Source organism: Tetranychus urticae, chromosome 3 (assembly GCF_039701765.1).
Source record: "Tetranychus urticae isolate SD_2017Ah chromosome 3, NJAU_TeUrti_SD_1.0, whole genome shotgun sequence".
Taxonomy (NCBI): domain Eukaryota; kingdom Metazoa; phylum Arthropoda; class Arachnida; order Trombidiformes; family Tetranychidae; genus Tetranychus; species Tetranychus urticae.
Window position 1 is genome coordinate 17,741,123 of NC_142960.1, and position 12,096 is coordinate 17,753,218.

At 32.4% G+C, this 12,096-nt stretch overlaps 1 protein-coding gene and 1 long non-coding RNA gene across 3 annotated transcripts; one reads left to right on the forward strand and one right to left on the reverse strand.

Annotated features, from left to right (window-relative positions):
- Positions 1–258: 258 nt before the first annotated feature.
- Positions 259–2,603, forward strand: LOC112538921 (uncharacterized). 2 transcript variants are annotated; one of them, XR_016200102.1, is made up of 3 exons: positions 259–1,290; positions 1,463–1,710; positions 1,875–2,495. It is a non-coding gene; the product is annotated as an uncharacterized LOC112538921 (long non-coding RNA). The 2 variants fall into 2 exon arrangements; XR_016200101.1 differs by having other exon boundaries at positions 1,280–1,462; positions 1,519–1,710; positions 1,875–2,603.
- A 1,237-nt stretch (positions 2,604–3,840) lies between these two features.
- LOC107363234 (endothelin-converting enzyme 2) lies at positions 3,841–9,717 on the reverse strand. Its single transcript, XM_015930430.3, has 6 exons — positions 8,803–9,717; positions 8,151–8,213; positions 6,367–6,695; positions 5,474–6,299; positions 5,226–5,387; positions 3,841–5,163 (listed from the first exon to the last, which is right to left on the reverse strand). The coding sequence occupies exons 1-6, from the start codon at positions 9,562–9,564 to the stop codon at positions 5,002–5,004; spliced, it is 2,304 nt and encodes a 767-aa protein (XP_015785916.1). The 5' UTR covers positions 9,565–9,717; the 3' UTR covers positions 3,841–5,001.
- Positions 9,718–12,096: the final 2,379 nt, after the last annotated feature.

Sequence of the window (12,096 nt, forward strand, 5' to 3'; positions counted from 1 at the left end):
CTCTAAACTTGAAATTTAAAATTAAAATTAAAATTCTAATGATTAAAAACTTGAAAAATTGCACTTTTCATTTCATGGACATTTGTCTTAAATCTAAATTTATTTTGCTGTCGTTTAAAACTACCGATTGAGGTACAATATTCACTGTCTTTCTTGACAAGGAAATGGATTTTGTATTTTTACTCAACAATATGTTAATTCAGATTTTTATATTGAATTTGCTTACAAAATATCTCAGTGACTAGATTATTCCTTCATCAGCTATCGCTGGGTTATGAATTAGTATTTGTAAAATTTAAATTTAAATGTCGTTTTAAATAGTAGCAAAAAAGGCAATTCAGCTGAAGATTCCGTTTAAGATTTAGATTTTGGAAAAGGTTTTTTTAAAAATTTACTTTTGAATTGTCTAATTTTATTATTTATTGCCATTTAAATTTCGAGTCTATCCTGTCTTTTGAACCGCATTAACACGCGACTGCCATAAAAGGTCTAACAGTCGGTTTCGGTTCGGTAAAAGATTTTTGCAAGATTCACACAATTTTATGAACCTTAAAGTCAAAATCGAAATTCTGTTTCTATGAATATTAATACTTATTTTTTTCTCTCCCTCAATTAGTCGAGGATTTGATTTCATGAAACATTAAGCTACTAGTGAAGTCCTCAGTAAACTTATTACACTCCTAACATTTTCAGCAATTCTGATAAATGATAGTTGGCTTTTATGCAATCCAAATTTGCATCTTCTAAGCAAAAATTGTGTGAAATTGAAATGATTTTGATGTTGTTTAACAATTAACTTCAACCGAGAAGACCCTTAATCCAAACGGTAGAAGAAGCAGTGATTCAGAATTATCTGGTTTTAAATTTTTCTCAGGTGGATTTGAATGTTTTTAACAAAATGTTCAACATCATTAAGGAACGAATTTAATTTATGAGTCGATTCGACTCACTATAAATACTTCATCATGTCAGGATATATTATATTGATTTATTAATTTCATTAAAAACCAGTAAACTTGATCTGGCTAGGAATCTGATTGTAGAACCAAAAATCTTTAAATGCATGATTTTTAACATTTACGATGCGTTATTTTGAAATTAGACGCTTGGAATGATTTAAAAATGAAATTTTAAATTTAATTTGAAAAATTAATTACATTCTATGTTTCTGGTTAACTTCAATATTTTATTACAAATAAATGCCATTTGTAAAAGCCGCCCTTTGATTACAAACTGGTTAACTGTTGTTAGGTAACGGTTTTTTGGGTTGCTTAATGGCGCCAGAAAACTGTAAGTCATCTGTTTTCAATATGAGATTTATTCATATATTCATCGTTTCTCATTAATCAGAGTTTAATTTTTTGTGACTCTTTGCTTGATTTTATTGTTTTTTTGGGTTAATACTTGTATGGAGGCGCTGATTAATCAATGTTTTGCTTTGAATCTTTAAATCTTCATGAAGGTATGGTGTATACACCTGATAAAACCTGATGTTTACCCAGTCTTCTTTTGGAATAGGATCTATTTGTGCGGCGATATTTTTTCACTCTTTTTGGAGGCCTTACATCTGATACGGTTGAATCGATTGAACTAGTTGCACTTCGCCAGACGTAATCTTGTATTCCTGATTTCACCCTCTCCATTGAACTACTTGTATATCCACATAACAGTATAAAGGCGAAACAAACTACAAGTAAAAAAACGAGAACGGTAATTATGAACGAAATTGTATTGAATTTCTGAAGTTCTGAAGTTTGAATGCAATAAAAACGAGTCTCCCATGCGCCTATTTTGAAAATAATGTAATCTGTCCAAAGTTCAATTGGAACTTTAGTTTGCGATATACAACTAATATTTTGATTTTGTATTGTCAGTTTATACGAACACGGGATGGCTTCATTTTTTGAAGCGTCAAATATATGAATCTCTGTTATATTTGCAAGGTGCGGAGCATAGTTGACCAAGTTTATCGTTAATTTTGCTGATGTGAGTGAATATACTGCAAACTTGATGAATGTTTTATCCATTGACCAGGATTTTGGTTCACAACTACTGGTGTGATTTCTTGATAAAGATTTGCATGGATTTCTTCATCTATCATTTAATAATAATTAGTCGGCAATTTGCCCAATGGAATGACACAAGTTAAACATTCACACATTAAATTACTCCAGTTATCAAATAAAGAATCTTCTCCTTCTTCAAAGTCAAGGAAGAAAGTAGCCAAGCAAAAGTAATGCTTATCCTATTGTTGGAAAGGGTTGGTTTAGCCCTTTCCATTCATTGTTAAAGTAGAAATTGAAGAAATGAAGACAGTCAAATAGACAGTCAAGAGAAAGAGGAAAATATATCTCACCATTTCTCTTTCCTATTTAGAGACATAAATTTCACTATACAGTCGACTACCTAAAATTGTCCCTTTATTTTGCGACGAAAAAAATGAGCGCGATTTTCAATGGTGATAAAGTTTTAATAAAATCAAGTTTAATTGATGATTCTGTGGGTTAATTTTAACAAATTTTGTTTATTTATCACTATCAACATATGATCAATGATTTTCAATTATTTGCAATGTGATTTCATGAAAAAATTGTTAAATTAAATTTTGATTCCTAAGCAATTTTTAATCTATCAAAGATGGGGCTTTAGTCGAGGGACTATTTCGAGGGACTGTATTACATTTGCCTAAATGCACAAAAAGCAACTCTATTTTCATAGTGAAAGCTCAATCCTCGGTTCATGGACGAAGTTTGCTTAGTACATCATGTTTTTACCCAGTGAATGAGATCAATTAACAGCAATTTTACAATAATTTTGACTATTGGCAATTTTTAGATAAATTTAAGTGGAAATAACTCAATCATCTGATGTTTTCTTACCAACTCTTCACTTAACTCTGCATTCATTAAGAAAAAATGAAATTGATTAAACTCTGTCCATGAAAATTCATTTTCTTTATTGAATGTTTTTTCCAATTTGACCTTAATTGTCGAAATCAAAATATTGGTTTAAAAAGCAAAAATTGAGTTAACATTTCTTCGAAAAGTAGTTGAGCAAAAATCTTCAATAAAAAGCTTAAAACCTATGTAACAATAAATGAGGTAAAAATTAAAAATTAGATTCACTCCTCGTCACCAATCTCTTCATCTGGAGCAGTGCTGGCTTCAATCTGTTTATAAAAATCAAATGCTGATTTAGAGACATTAGTAGGTAGTTTTCCTAAAAGTTGAACGAGATCAAAAGCATCAGCAGGATCACTAATCACAGGTATTTCTCTTCCTCCAGTTCCCCATTTGAATATAACACCAGATAGGCCTTTGAGAGCGCGACTTATAGATTGAATGTCTTTGCCGGCGGATTTTATTTCATCGCCCACTGTTTTAATACCATTGCCAACTGAAGCAAATTCATCGCCCACAAATTGAATGCCGTCACCAAAGGAAGCTCCAGTGAGACCGAGAAGAGCACCTTCAGTACCAATAATAACTGCCATGGGAGTAAGAAGAAAAGTTGCTTGTGAAGCCAAAGATCTTTCATGCTCGGATTGAATGAATTCATCTAGGGCTTGTCTTTGAACGATTGGATAAGTGTTGACCAAAAGCAATTGTAGGATAAAATTAAAGATGAACACAGATGGGAATAACAGCTTTAAATTCATGTTGAATTGCTGAAAAGAGATGAAAACAAAAAGGTAATTGTTAGTGATGAGCAAAAATTAAACACTAATGATTCAAGTCAACACTGTTAAGAATCAGTTTTCTTTCTTAACTACCATTGGTTAATGTTGATTTGAAAAATGACGTATCAATGTGATGAAAAATAAAAGTGAAACAATGACAATTTGACAGCGAAAGGCAAATTTATTTAGATATTCATTAAAAATTCACAAAAATAATCAGTTTAGAAAGTTGCAACTTTGATTAAGTGAAAAAATTCGGGTGATAAGCTAATGATTAAATATTTACTATAAATACAAAAAATGACACACTCGAGGTGAGACATTTTCTTGAATCGAACAAAAACGATAAATTGTTGGATTTGAGCGGGAAATTAGTGGTTCATCCTTAGAGCTCTTTCCATTTCACATGGAATCAAAATTGCTTCAAAACACATTGAGGTGAGGAAAATTTGCCAGAAAACAATCTCGTGAATTTATGCTGCATTTATTAGCTTCACATTTAAGGCAGTACTTGATTGATCTTAGTTACGGATGAATCGTTGTTTTATACAAAAATATAAAATAATGTGAGTCATGATCAGGCCCATTTTGAAGTGAAAATGATAAGGCAAAAATCTTATTTTGTCTCGATGGTTGGATTTGCGAATGAATGTCATGATTGCGCACGTTGCTATTCAATTAAATGTAATGAAAATTACATTATTTTAGTTGATTCATTAAAATACAACCAGTGAAGTAGCTTTTCTAATTGTGAGATGGACATGATTCGCTCTGAATCAGTTTTATACAAATTGCAATAGTTTCAACAAAAGATAAATTGTTCAAATTTGCAAATAAAGTTCATAAGAACACAAATAGAAACAGAAAGAAAAATTCTGTCAATTTGAAGATTTAAAATCGGCATCAAATCGTTAAAACGATGGATAGAATGGTGTAGTAAACTTAAAACTTTTCACGTTTATCCTACGTGGTTCATATTATTGTAAGGCAATTGAAGTTATCCATTTAAAACATTTTTTAAATGAGTCGTAAATGGACATTAGCAGCACATGGAATTACGTAGATGGACGGGTGCAAGGTGGTAGAAATATGAATATTAGTCTTGAGCTCGATATGAAGTCACTTTTAATGTCAGTTTACTCTGGCGTTGCATGAAATGTTTAAAATGTCCGAATTATTAAAATAGTATTTTGTGTAAAAGCGGTGGTGATGAAAAGGCGATGTCAATGGTGATGGAAAAATGGATAATTGTGACCAAGTTGGTGGTAATGATGGAAATAATGACACATTAAGATGCTAATAGAACCATGGAATGATGCTGATTACTTTGGACATTTGATAGATTCTTGAGATCTACAGTTGAAAGATTTAAGGAATTGTGGAATGTTGCGAGTAACTGTTTCCACTCGTAGTTTGCCTGGGAGAGTTTTCATAATCTGGAAATAGTTATCAGCATATCCATCTCTGACTGATTCGCATAAAGACTGGAAATATAAATAAAAAGAATTAGAATAATTCTAAATTGAAAAGTTTTAAGTTAACTAACCTGAGCGAAAGAAACATAAAATAGTTGGTCGTTGTACAAAGATAATCCAGGTAAAGGATGCTCTTGGCCCTCTAATGTAACGAGCTGCATGTATGCTTCATATGCAATTTGAAGAGCATCAATGTCGATAACTGTTTGAGGTAAGATCAGATCGATGTTCACCTATAAAAAAACGAAAAAAAAACAATGAAATAAGATAATATCATAAAATTATGATTAGCAAGTGGACTAAGTAGATTAAAACTTACCTGGTCTGAAATTGTAACATTATGCTGCATTAATTTTTCTGCCAAACAAGCAGTACTTGAATTAAGTGCTTCGTTAGCTTCCTCTGTAATGATCGTGAATCCTTCACTGAATTGGCCATTTCGGTCGTAAAACACACCTCTAAAACTGATGGCCTTAAAAATTTCCGAAGCAATATGGAAAGACAAAGAGCCATAGTTCATTGCCAAGGGAAAATCGTGTTCATATATTGGACTAGTCATGATTCCAAATCCAACATATAGTATGTTTCCAGCATATTGATAATGGACTTCAGGTTCAAATGGTGAGAAAGGCCAAACATCAGTAGAAGATTTCAGTAAAGTTTGGAAAAGCTTTTTACGCTGAAATGAATATGCGTTTGATACAGATTTTATGAGGGAACTGTCGACAACTGCGCTTAGGTAATATTTCTCCATGCCTTCGCCATCAGGTAAGCCTTCAGGGTAACCTAATTTAACATTGAGCATATCGAGTTTATCTCTGAGTCGCTCACTTGTGTCACGATCAGTAACCCAGGGGAATCTAAAGAGTCTTTCTTTGATTTTATTCCTAACTCGTTCCAGAAGTTGTTCAACAGCAAGGAATTTGTGACTAACATCATTTTTATCAACAAGTAGTGAAGTCAAACCCTGTCCGTAAAATTTCTTCAAGGTTTCAACGCAGAATTCCCAACGTTCCTCCTTTTCATAGCTTTGTTCGACTCCGTTCAAAGATTTTTTCCACGCAATTTGAATATTTCGTACATCTTCATTCATGTAAGGAGCATACTCGTGGATAAATTTCCAAATCAAAAAAGTATTGATAACACTGAAAAACAAATAAACAAATAAATTAAACATTCATCAACGAGAAAATATTAAGCAAATCAACTTACTCATCAGCATAAGGTGACAGAATATTAACCAGTGATCTCAGGTACTTTTTATCAACAATAACCACTTGTGTATTGTCTTTGAAAGGTAAGTCGTTTAAATCGGAGTAAGTCTGCATAAATTCGATCCATTTTATGTTAGGTAACATGGCTCGTAAATCACGAATCTTTGTCCTTTCTAATAATTGTGATACATTCCAAGTATCACTCACGAACTCTATGAGTTTCCTTTCATAGTTAAAGATCATGTCGGCTGCCCGTTGGCCTTGAGCTGGATTCACTCCAACTTGTTTACATACTTCTAGAATATATGATCTATACCGCTGTTGAATCTAATAGATAAAATAAAAAATCATTAGAAATTGAATTGGGTAAATCATTTGTGAAATTCATCATTAGAATGTTACGAAACAACATTTAAAACAAAATATGTTGATTACTTAAGCCAAGCCTGTTAATTAACTAAAGTTTACTCATATGATTGATGGATATTTTAAGATCAATACAACTGAAAAAGTAAATTTAGTTAAGAAGGAAAAGAAGTAACATTTATTTCAACAAATAAATCAAAGTTGTTGAAATAATCAGTTAGTATCCAGGTAATAACAGAATTAAACATTACTAAAGATAAGGATATAAACATAGAAATCAGCCATCAAATCACTGAATAAAGGCATAGTTGTAATGAAATTAATTACTGATCCTTAAAGTGTAAATAATCGCACCTACAATTTATTCTCTCCAAATAATAGAGTGGAAGTATATTAGAATTAGCTTTTTCTAAACAATTTGTCATAGAAATGGGTAATCTGATGAAAATTGAAAAGAGAAATCACTCATTCAATCATTAGTGATCACTGATACAATCTTGACTCTGTCTCATAGAATGGAAAAGGTAGAGAAGGTCTTTATACCACTTAGATGATCTTTATAATCATCTTTTGTTAACGAAGTAAAACATGAGCAATTGTGCTTGACTGAATCGATCAATAACAATAAGTGTTTCTTTAAATCTTATCAATGAAAAAAGAGGAAGGTATAAGAAAAACGATACAATGATTTAGTACAAGTTATCCTTACAGATGAGATTTACTTTTTTGTGAATCATTTTTTTCTACTTCCCTGTGTCAGTGCAGGAAAACTTTATAATAACAAAACAACCATCAGATGAGATTGAACAATTTTGGCTACATTGATTGTGGAAACTCTGCTCATAACCTTCACTTGACAATAAAGTTTACAAAAGACATGAATATAAAACCGGTCTATCAGAATGAAAAAAAATAATAAACTGTGATATTAGGGTTGATAAATATAGACATAATGAGAAATAAATGGCTGAACATTAGAAGAGGTTAAAAAGTAACCCGCCAAAACAAATATAAACTTGAAAAGGGCAAAACTTCAATAATATCAAAAGGAGCTAGGCTCTTAAAAGAAACCAACCCTAATGTAACTGTCTTTTTGTTTAAACTCCGGGAGATGAATTTTCTCAAGAAGTAAATAATATTCCATTCATTGAAAGTCTTTCATTCTTTTTTTCTTTCCTTGAAGAGTATCTTTTCCCATTCTTCAAGATTGAAGGGAATACAGGTTAAACCAAGAAAGACACGAAGGAAAACTGATTCAAAGTTGCCATTGTTTCTAATTAAATGATCATAATACAGAAAAATTATCCAAAGTGAAGAGAGCAAATCAATTTCAAAGGTAAAGAAGCAATTGAGAAGATTTTGTAGTAGTTGAGTGAGATGGTCAGTAACAGGCAGGAAATGCCAAAAAATGTATACCTTTTCATATTTGGGGTTCCAATAATGTTCACGGCTGGGTAATCCAAATTCAGGTGGTGAAATCTGAAAAATAGAGAGAAGGAAAAAAGTTAAAATTCACTGAATAGATGAGAAAAGCCGAGTTTCAATAAGTGTTTTTAGGGATGATTCAACCATTACAGTGTATTTAATATTTAATTGAAATAAAGTTTATACAGGATTTCAATATAGACAGACTGACATCTTGCTAGAAAATTTTCACACTGTTTTAATCTTTTAATCAAGTTTTCAATATCTAGTTGTGACTTTTGGACTTGATTGTTTCTGCAAATTACCTCTCATAAACTGCATTTTAAGAGCAACACAATTTAAGTGTACTACTTGCATGTAGAACTTGTAATGTTACAATTGTTATCTTAATATGCTGAAGTATTCTCATAAATGTTTAGTCACTTTCAATTAATCTTATGGCTTATTAGTAAACTATCATGCAATGAAGCATACGACGATTAATTAACATTGAAAGTTATTTAAAAAGGTATGATATAAAAGCAAAAAGCATCAATATTTCTTCAAAACTAGGCTTGAGTAGAGTGACAATTTTCTAGAGTGAAACCTTGTAATATTGAAGATCAGGAAAAAACAAATATTATAAGGGAAATGAACTGTTTACCTTAATAGTTGGTGCAGTTGGATCATAATCATTGGTTTCAACAGAGATACGGAAAAAAGGAGCAACTCCATAGTCAATCTGAAGGTATTCCAAAACTTTATGCCAATCAAGTTTAACTCTATGCATAGGAGCCCAACCACCGAGTTTAGCAACCAGATAATCATCGACAAATTTCTTTGAATCATGATCCACTCTGTCAAGATCCATACACGTCTCATAAAATCGTCTCATTGTATCGAAACCATGTTTTTGATTAGATGCTGGCAACGTATGAAGTAAATTTAGAATCTTTAAATTGGTTTCATGTCGAATGCCATCTTTTACACTGTAAATTCCTCTTTCGGGTGGAATCTTATTATTTTTAATCCAATTGCCACAAGAGTAAGACCAAAAGTTTTCACATTGGTCATTTTTAAGATCTAAATTACTCAATGTGACTGCTGCTGCTTTAAGACAAGATGCGGATTCACATTTCATAGGAAAAGTTATAGTTCCCCGGGTACCAAGGATAATGGCTAGAGTAAGTACAACAAAGAGAAGTATAAGGACCAGAGCGGTGAGGACCAGGATAACTCGATAAAAATTTTCACTGATAAATGTTTTGGCACTGTCCCATCTTTCAAGCATCAACTGTGTCCGTGTAGACTCTTTGCCAGTAACTTCAACAGGTCCTCTGAGGTTAGCACCATTGTCACCATTACCTGGGTTATTAAGTTTGTCATTTTCTTTGGGTTCACTTTCATCACCACTGGCTTTAGCCATTTCTATTGGAGTTTCTCTCCCCTGGTTGCGAACACCTTTAATATAATCCAGGATGCCAGTTTTTTAATTGGACGGACTAATAAACACTAAATAATTTGTTAATTAGATGAATTTAAAAACAAAAATATGAATGTGGTTTTAGCTGCTGGAATTTCCGGTTTGAAAGACAGAAAGCCAAAAGAAAAATGCACAGAAAGAATGCTGCGCACAATCAGTCCAATAGTCTACCTGGCGCCAAATTCAAAGATTGATTGTCTTTGCTTCGCCCAAACATGAATGAGATGAACTTGCGTTTTTTGTTAAGCAATAGCTCAAAAATCACGATTTTTATGCAATCTTCAGAATAGGCTCCTAAAGGCGTCAAAATCTACTGAATAGTTTTTGTTAAAGATTGGCCCAGACCCAAAATTTGGGATATTTTACATCAATAGAGGGCTCCAACACACTTGTCACATTTATGCAAAAATTGTCACAACTTGTCACAAATGGACAAAAAACGGGAAAAATTGATTTCTTTCAAATTCAGACTCTGTTGGTTTGTAGGGGCATGAAAACTGAATCCATTTAAAAAATTTCTCTGATCCACAGTTTTCGAGAAAATCGAGTTTAAAGGTGAAACTTGGATAGCTTTTTGCACAATTATGGAAGCAAATTTTTTGATGAAAATCATTTCACCGCTGTAACTTTTGATGGTCAACCAGTAAATACTTATTTTAACACTTATTTTAAGGAATAAGAATTTCAAAAAGTCACTTCGATTTGGGGGAAGTTATTCGTTTTTAACGAGGGTAATAGAGAATGAGCTGAAACTCATTTTTTGTCGATAAAACTTAAACATGGTTGATCGGACAATTTTTTCAATTTATCGGAAACTGTTGATAGATTGAAAAATGGATCTTTGATGTGTACCAACAATCTTTATGGACGAATAATAAGTTTCAGCTCTCTAACTCTTACGGTCTCAGCGAGCGACAAGTTTGAGCAAAATTGTTACCTTTTGTACAGAAATAGAAATTTTTACTGTCAAAATGAGTGCATCTTCTGGTTGACCATCAAAAGTTACATAAGCATCATCATGAAAAAATCTACTTCCATAATTGAACAAAAGGTGATGGAAGTTTCAACTTTCACCTCGATTCTCTCGGAAACTATCGATCGGAGAAATTATTTAATAGCTCTGATGGACTAAATTTCTATGCTTCTACAAACCCTCCAAGGCTCAACACTTAACTCTTGATCTTTATTGATGTTATCAAAAACTCGAATGCTTCAGTTTATGCCTGCACTCCTTTTCAAATAAAAACGTCTTTCGACAGCATCAAGCACATGAAATTGAAAATGTTTGAAATTTCATATCGAAAGCTCACAACTTGTCAGACTAAACTGTTTGTAGTAAATCTAGTGTATTAATACTTTAATTGGCTTGTTAGTCTAATCAAGAAATTGCAAATTAAAAAAATATGAAAAAAGAAACCTCTAAACTTAATATAATCCCATAGATGGCGACTTTTGAAAAAAAGCCAACAATATAAACAGTTAATAAAACTGTTAATTAAAAGCAGCGTTAAACATTTCAACTTGTTCGACAGTTTTTTAGTTAATTCCATCATTTTTTGTGGCAACTTAAGCTTAAATTGATTTTTTAGTTATTTTATCGACTCAACTCTCCTCCAATCTTAATTTAGTATATTGTTAACATGGATATGAGTGGATTTTCGAGAGACTCTTCACCCAATCAACAAAAACGCTTTTCTACTGGTTTAAAAATCTTCCAAAGCTATGCGGAATCAAGTAATGAGCCTAATGCTTATAATCAACTCGTTAATTTTTGCCAAAATGGAGATTTTAATGAATTTCAGCAAGTGACACCTCCGATGACTGAAAACTGTAGCAATTGCTCTATTTATTTGGAGCAAATCAACAGTTTACACCAAGAAAATGATCTTCTGACACAGCTAGTCGGCAATCTCCGAAATCGAATACGAGACACTCAAGCTGTCAGTACATTAAGTCAGAAATTCGCTACTACTACCATTGGAGGAGAAATCGCGCGACATCAAATTACTAATGGTGAAATGGTTGGTACTTCACCCTTGACTTATAAGCCAAAAGAATTCGATGCAAGGGAGAGCAAAATCATAATCACAAGATTGACTTCTGAGTTGGAGTTTTTCAAAGCTTTGAACGCTAACACTGAGCTATGTTGGCTGAAGAAATTCGAAGATGCTAAAGCTGACAACCTAAAAATTACGAAAAATTTGGAAGATGCTCTATTGATGAGTCAAGAAACCATCTGTCAGTTAGCTAAAGAATTAGAAAATACCAACGCTGAGAAACAAGCAGCTATCAATAAGATGTCCAGTGAATTATTCTGTGTTCAATCCGCTGAGCATGTTAAGATAACTGCTCTGACCAAAGAATTTGTCGACTTTAAAGCAAGCAAAGAAGGCGAGATAGATGATCTAAAGGACACTATAACTGATCTAAACGAGAAATTAGATAAAAGTAAAGTTGAAATCTCCAATCTTGAAA

Excerpts from the sequence above, each read along its gene's own strand:
- LOC107363234 (XM_015930430.3), bottom strand. The coding sequence starts at position 9,564 with ATGGCTAAAGCCAGTGGTGATGAAAGTGAACCCAAAGAAAATGACAAA. Across the intron at positions 6,300-6,366 it reads CTGTCACCTTATGCTGATGA|TGTTATCAATACTTTTTTGA; the intron begins GTAAGTTGATTT and ends TTTGTTTTTCAG. Across the intron at positions 5,164-5,225 it reads TTTATGTTTCTTTCGCTCAG|TCTTTATGCGAATCAGTCAG; the intron begins GTTAGTTAACTT and ends TTATATTTCCAG.